The sequence below is a fragment of the Ruditapes philippinarum genome, unplaced genomic scaffold (genome assembly GCF_026571515.1).
Source record: "Ruditapes philippinarum isolate M1 unplaced genomic scaffold, ASM2657151v2 ctg3111_1_1_1_1, whole genome shotgun sequence".
Lineage (NCBI taxonomy): Eukaryota > Metazoa > Mollusca > Bivalvia > Venerida > Veneridae > Ruditapes > Ruditapes philippinarum.
Window position 1 is genome coordinate 526,703 of NW_026860451.1, and position 8,386 is coordinate 535,088.

General features: G+C 28.9%; 1 protein-coding gene across 1 annotated transcript; it reads right to left on the reverse strand.

The window, feature by feature from the left end:
- Positions 1-3,488: 3,488 nt before the first annotated feature.
- Positions 3,489-8,137, reverse strand: LOC132760126 (cell death abnormality protein 1-like). Its single transcript, XM_060752032.1, has 4 exons — positions 7,969-8,137; positions 7,509-7,646; positions 6,943-7,089; positions 3,489-6,664 (listed from the first exon to the last, which is right to left on the reverse strand). The coding sequence occupies exons 1-4, from the start codon at positions 8,120-8,122 to the stop codon at positions 6,585-6,587; spliced, it is 519 nt and encodes a 172-aa protein (XP_060608015.1). The 5' UTR covers positions 8,123-8,137; the 3' UTR covers positions 3,489-6,584.
- Between the last annotated feature and the right edge of the window lie 249 nt (positions 8,138-8,386).

The following is an 8,386-nucleotide window of genomic DNA, read 5'->3' on the forward strand; positions in this document are numbered from 1 at the left end:
GTAAAACTAACGGAAACGCCAGTCTGAATAAAAATATCAATCATATCAATACATAACACCAATCTTAAGTTTCGTATAACAAAACATATAACCCTGTTTTTTAAATAATTTTCAAATAATTCAAAATATGTCCTCTTATAGGCAGACTTTTCCAAGACAGTGTGTCAACAGTACATTTTCTCCATACATTTATATCTTGCAGACCAAAAAAAAACCCGTTTAATTATTAAGAAGACGAATGAAATTATTATGCTAAAATCGATCTTTAAAGCTCATTATATGATGTGTCCTTCTATAACAAAATAATAATTAGAAATTAAAGTGTAATTAAACATTGATTGAAGTGTCACAAAAAATGTGAAACACTGATTGATATTAACAATAGAGGCTTGCTTGTTCTACTAGTTTATAACATGACCAAGCTGCACATTAAGGAAGTAACATTATGCTAATGGTGTTAATTTACATCCTTTCCTTACATAGTATATGCCAATATAAACATATTCAGTGTCGATTGTTACTGCAGTATTAGATACACACAAAATATGTCAATTAATTACATACACTATTTAGAATTGTATACAGGATCACATTCAGACTTATCTACATATTTCCTTAGCACACAAATGATTAAGACAAAATGTTGAATTTGTGTGCCACACACTGTAATAGTTTAAGCCGTCAAGTTAAGAATTTATATCATTAGGGCAATAGATAACATATAAATTTTGTATGTTATTTATTTATTTTTTTATCAATTTTGCAATTATAATACATTATACCTTAATAATATCTGTCATATTTTGCGGTTCGGATCGGAATATCCGTCCCGAGGTGACCCGCCCATGGGCGGGCGACTGAGGGACGGATATTCCGATCCGAACCGCAAACATATGTCAGATATTTTTCTTGCATATTCTACCATTATACCATTATATTTTAAATTCTTTATCTTTATTTTCAATGAAAATTTATATCATTACAACCGTTACTACTTTCATTCAACAGCGTATGAATTACAAAATCATTCATAACGGTAAAATGACGTCATCTCTATCGTGCCATTGTACAGCACGCGATTCATCTGGAACCCCCCATGCCAGATGAAATTTCCGGCATGGGTAAAACTAACGGAAACGACAGTCTGATATGTAAGAATAATACATCAATGCTGTTCATGACATCGTTGAAAAAGAAAATAAAGAAAAACAAATGCATAAGATATGCACATTATTAAATGAAAAATGTATAACAACATGAATGAAGTAAACGGTATAAAATGTTTCTCTGAAAAACAAAACTAATCAAAGACATACAAAATAATATATACATTTATACATATATATATTTATACATGAATTAAACAAACATACCATCATGATACTTGTTGACTCATCAGCCAGTTGTAGTATTTTATTGGCAATAATTGAGGTATCAATGGCGGTGATATTATTCATTTTATCTAAAAGATATGAATGATCGCTTGTTTCAATAATAATAATAATAATGATAAAATAAAACAATTCTAGTAGAAAAGTTGCTCCATCCGACCTTATTTCCGTTACTTTAAAAACGGCTAGGAAATTTAAAGCATGGATTTTTGAAAGGCTGCGTTACGAACGCTGGTATGTTTACTTATTCTTCGGGCTAATGGCTGTCATTGCCTTTCAAGTTTTCATATTGCATTAAGCAGTTATTGCTCGTAGTATATTTAATCATGCCCAAAGGTTATCAAGAGCATCTGGAAGGAATTGTATTTTTCAGACTGTAAAAAAACCCAAAGAATTTGAATGAATTCAAGTAAGTTTTCTTCTTTTTATTACTTTTGAAACTTAAATTATTTATTGATTTCAGCGTTGCTTTTCTCTAAACAGCCCTGATAATGTCAGAATTGTCAGCAAAAATAAATTTAGGTACCACATGGGCAAATCTTAAAAAAGGAGTTTCGTCATTGAAAAGTGTGAAATTATACTTTTATAATTTTCACCGTGAAATTATCAAATATACTTTTCAAGGATTAATCAGTAATTCACTGATAAACATAAAATAAATACATTATAACATAATTTCTTGCCTTGTGCCAGTACAGGTACTAATCGTTTTAAATCATTACAATGTTGTTTTACAATACTTACTATGTTTTAATTTTGTGTAGTGCATATTGCGCCATATCATAAAATGTTAAAGTGTATAGTGCTATAGGCAATGTATTAACATGCTTTATGCAATAAACTTTGAATTGAATTGAATAGAAAATTGTATATTGAACCGTAGGCAATATTTCTGAATTGATATCTCAATGATTATAAAACATCTTTGATAATGTAGTTTGGAGTTTAAAATTATATAATAAAATTCTCTAGGTGGCAGCTTTGTAGAGCAAAAAAAAATACATTATCAACTTAAAATAGTTTATATAAAGAGTACCAGCAGACTTATAAGCACACAATAATAATTCATTTACAAAGTTGTTACACAACATTAATCAACACATACAATACTTAAATCTAGCTCTCTCAATTAGACTAGGTCTATGTCTAGTAACAGTCATAGATAATATTACTTTAATAGAATGTCCATTGTACATGCACTTGTGCAAAAAACTTAATACATAACTTGCTATAAGATTAATTAATATGTGTAAAAATACAGAAAATTGCTAGTCTATTTAATTTTACAGAGCTACCACAAATTACAAATTTACTACAAATTTTGCAATACTTCGGCGCGTATTATAATATTTAGGAATATACTGTATTCTTAATAATGTATATACAGGACATATCATAACAAAATATCAATATCATTTGTAACTCATAAGTTTTCATTTCCTTTCAGCGCTTTCAACATGGTTATGCCTTCCAGTCTCTATAACTAATTGGCGTGATGATAAAAGTAATTTAGCAATAATATTTCTATGTTTTACGCAACGTAACATTTCCAAACAAGGTGATAATTGAAAAACAGTTTTTACTTCTTTATACAGGGATAGTGATGATCTATTATCAACATCTTGTCTCCTTTCAATTGTAAATATATCTAAAAGCCGTAATCTTAAAATTGGGATAAAAACTTTTAACATCTACCGATTCTTGGAATAACCAGACATCATTAAAAACAGCACTTTGTAGTATAGAACAAACATTCGATGCCCAATTTTTAACATCACTATTTCTTTTCAAATCTTTTCTTAGGTCATCTAAAACAGTGTACAAAATACAATTATTGCGTTTCTCATCATTAGTCGCCGGTAGAAACCGGCGACTATATTTGTAACAGTTTAATATTATATCTATGGTAGGAGAAGGTCTTAAAATCTGAATATAAAAGCAAATGAATTTTTAAGGACCACATTTATTTTTTTATCATCTTAACAATTCAAACATAAAATTACGTTGCTCAATGTTATGAAATATACAAATATTGACATCTTCAAAAGCAACATTACAATTTTTATAAAATGAATAATAACGTATCCCTATGGACCAGTCATTGAATTAAGGGATACTTTTACTTTTTTTCTAAGTGTCAAGCGTTGCTATTTTATGATTGATAAATCATGAATGATATTTGAAATGACACATTTAAATTATTTGGTTGTTTATATCTTATGAGACCTATTATATAATTTATTATTTAATCTAATTATAAACCGATTCTCCCTGTTCTATTGTAAGAATCACGTGACTACACGTTATATGTTAGTGTTATAGAATCTATTAATAGTAACAGATTGCTGATAAGACATACGAGTAACTTGTGAATAGTTGGAAAACGGTATGGCGGCTATTAGATGCAAATGTATAAATAATTACAAAGTTATCTTTCATTAATCAGTTTCATATTTAATATCATTAGAAAGGTCTGTATACTCATAATTTGCACATTAAAGAATTAAATAAATTTTCAAAACCTTTTCATTTTTTCTTGGTAAAGGGTTAAACTTGGCCCTTTCTGTCAACGTTCAATAGTTTAGTTTAGGTTGAACAATACAAAATAGATTTATGCTAAATAGGTACATTTATTGAAATGAATAGTGGTAATCGTCGTCTTCGTTATATTCCGTTGATTTCCGTCGCGCAGGTTACCAAAACGGTATGGATACATAATAGAGAAAACTAATAAAATATCTTTTTGTTAATATTTTATCGAACTGAAAGGCAATTAAACGTTTACTATATCGTATGTAACGACAGGAATATTGATTTCAACTAAATAATTTATTTTTTCGATAGCGCAATTTTTTTTTAATTTCAGATACCACTTTTACGGTAGAATTGCATTGTTTCATGCAAAAATTAAAACATATATATTTTCAAATATTCGATGACCTTTGATTATTTGGCGGTAATTATCGGATTCTGAAGTATACAAAACGGATTTCGATGTCTGGTATAACGGTATATGTACAAGGAAGAATTACAAATAGAATTACAAGAATATCACTCGCCTTACAAAATTAATCAAAATTATGAAATAAAAAAAAATGCTAGAAATGAAATACGATTTATCAACTTATGTTTCATATACATGTAGTTAAAAGAAATAATAAAAAAAAGTAGTTTTATGCAAACTGCAAAAGGGATTTTCGAAGATTCGAACTTGGCCTACTAGGTCACAACTTCGTCCTACTTACCACCTGTGGGCCATCGAACAATATTAATTGATTTAATATCGAGATCTATACTATCAATAAAATCTTTAGCATAAATCATAATAAGTTACGTAAACTAACGAAATACTTGCTTATTTAATAATCATAGCAGTTTCTTGACAATATTGCTAAGCAAGTTTGCTTCATATATGATGTTTTATTGTGAATAAACAGTTACTCAACATATTATTCCTCTTTTCTTTATACCTGAACTATAAATTAAACTGAACATGTAGTTAAAAGAAATAATAAAAAAAATAGTTTTATGCAAACTGCAAAAGGGATTTTCAAAGATTCGAACTTGGCCTACTAGGTCACAACTTCGTCCTACTTACCACCTGTGGGCCATCGAGCAATATTAATTGATTTAATATCGAGATCTATACTATCAATAAAATCTTTAGCATAAATCATAATAAGTTACGTAAACTAACGAAATACTTGCTTATTTAATAATCATAGCAGTTTCTTGACAATATTGCTAAGCAAGTTTGCTTCATATATGATGTTTTATTGTGAATAAACAGTTACTCAACATATTGTTCCTCTTTTCTTTATACCTGAACTATTAATTAAACTGATATTTTTTTATTTCTTATACAGTCATTTTCGATCCGGCGACTTGATGCTTTAGCATCAAAATCTCTACTTGTAAATTCTGAGAAATATTTTACAATTCTTATATGTCTACAGTAACTATATACAGAGGGTACCGTCCTAATTTAATGAATGGTATATATAAACATGTAAACTACACGAATTGGAAGTGGTTTGAAGTAATGAAATAATGAGAACACAAGATTAACTTAACGATAAAAGTGTAAATGCGCTTGGTAATTTGTTCAAAATATATAAAGCTAAATGTTTATTTGGGATATTTACAAAAAAACCCCCAAAAACATGTTATAACAAGGTGTATTTGGTTCAAATATTTTTTAAATGTTGCGAATTCTAAAATAATTTTGTTCAACACAATAAAGTAATGAAAACAATGCTATCATTTTGACCACTAAATTAAATGGCAAATTGTTTATATGTAATTATATTTCTTTTTGAAATACATGTATTATCATTTCATACCTTGTAATGAACATGGGAAAATGTCAACAGAAAGCAACAATATTCAATCAAATCAAATAAAATATGTACAAATGTATATTCAAACAATCAATAAGTGAACAAAAGGTGAATGTTAAGATCTACTTGTGAAATTTAACTCGATTATAGCATTACAAAAAGGTATTGTTACAAATTCACTTTGTTTCATGGTAACGCGGATTTTAGCATATTTTGGTGGTATCTCGGCTGTCAGTCCACATATAAATAGCCAGCATGTAATTAGTAATTACCAATTACTCAGTTCTAAGAATAAGGAAATATTTACAATGTGTTACATTTTACTGTAATAATAAATAAAAATGAAAAGAGGTTACCCATACAGACATTTATACGCTAAAATAGACAAATGTTATAATAATTTCACCATATATAGCCGACGATTATTTCAATATTATCTAATATTCCGGTTAATTCTGTAAGTTAAGCACTTGTATCCAGAAAGTCTTGATTTCAATTATTAAGGCTGCAAATCTCTGAAACAATTAGTATTTTGAAATAATGAAATATTTACATTCTACTTGAAAAGTAGCTTAAATCCCGAGTTCATATATCACAAAGGTTCCCGGTGTAACTGAAATATTGTTGTGAAATATAGGGTAATTGTCTGATAAAAATTACATATTTAGGAGCTTTTTCTTTTTGTTTATTTCATTTCTCTTTTTCTTTCATATAACATTTTCAGCTAAATGAAAATTCGTATCTTAACTGTTGTTATTCTTCATGAAATCAGTAACATGTTTAAATCCAACTTTATTCATGATTGCCTTTCTTTAACTGAGACTTTACTTCAGTGAAAACTGGCGATTCTGTCCTACAGATGAAATAAAGCAATCGTTGTTACCAATATCCAAGAAAGGATATAGGATAGGTTGTGAGTTGACCCACTGGTCCCTGTAAATATTTGGTAGTTTCATTTAAAACATAAAGCGAAAAAATGAACATGAATATCCTATATAAAAATTAATAATGTACATTTAAATAGAAATTTATTGAAAGTAGAAAACAATTTGTTAGAAACGAGTGTTACTTAACTTAAAACATTTTTGAAAGATTCCAGATTGTTATTGATTTTAAAGTTCAACGCTAAAACCAATTCTAGTATTAATGATCAAACATTTACAAAATCAATAAATTTATTTCGATTTCAACAGGAGAAAAAAACAACGTACCTTCATGTTTACTCTTGCAATAGGGCTCTGTATAGCCTGTCACGCAACCAGTGTTACACTTTCCGGTTTCGGCATTGCATGTTTCATTCTTACTGCACATTCCACATCTGTATGAACAATCTTGCCCATAGTACCCTGTAGCACATTCTGAAACAAAGAAAATGTCACCATAAGATCATCTAGGCCGAGGAAGTAAAACCCTCAAGAATTAGAACAGTACCAAAGAGATGATTAAAAAACTTTAACAAAAAGTACATGTAAAATTCTTCTAAAAATATAACTTAGACATACAAAAACAGACAACTATCGCATTGCAACTGTGACTAAGAAGCTTTAAAACAGACAACAATGGCAACGCATCTAAGTATGTTAAATTACAATAATTAGTTCCTAAATTTCAAAGATAAATATGTAAGATAGAAACAACAAATGACACACCAATAAACTAATAAGCATTTTAGACAAAATATTTTCAAAAAAGACATTTAATAAACAATATAGAGAACATAATTACTGAATCAGTTTCTGGCAAAGTGTACTTAATGCATAAGATGAAAAATTCTTACTTATGTTACAGAAACATCCGCTGTATCCTTCCAAACATCCACTTGTACAAATTCCTTTCTCATGATCACACGCGTTTTTGTCCTTACAGAAACCACAACTCATAGCGCAATGTTGACCATAAAATCCTTTCGGACATCCTACGAAGCAGCAAAAAAGTACGTGATTATGGTACTGTATGTTTGATAACAGATAATATTAAATTTAGAAAAACTCATGAAATGAGAATATAGTTAAATACTAATGAAAATAATGTTACACAAGAACCAATAATTGCTACCTTTTTCTCCTTTTATTTAAGATCCAAATGAAAACAACGTTTTTAATTTTCTAGGATAGTTACGTATAAACATAGAACTATCCCACGGAACAAAAATATATTTCTGAACAGCATATTTGTTGATGAATAACTGAAAATCTCTTTTGTTAAGAAACTTTTATACTTTAACTAGATAATCTTACTCAAATTGCAAGTTTTTTCCCTCCAACCAACATCACAAACTGGCATAGAACATATCCCAGTATCTCTGTCACAAGGTTCTTCGTCAGCACAGTGACATAGCTCATTGCATTCGTCACCGTATCTACCAACTGGACATTCTGAAAATTGTGTCATTGCAAGTATCGTAACAGATTTCAATGAATGACACTTCAAATTTGAGTATGATTATTGTGTAGAACATATTTTGGTAATAAGTCCTCAAACACTAAAAAGAGAGATTTAGCTGAGGTATTTCCTTTTACTATAAATCAAATATCAAGAAATTTGTTGAATATAGAAACAGTTTTTATTATGGTATCATTTAGGTTAAGATCAGAGCTGGTTGTTTAATCATTTTTGAAGAAGATGTTTATATATGTCATATTTATATACCGCCTG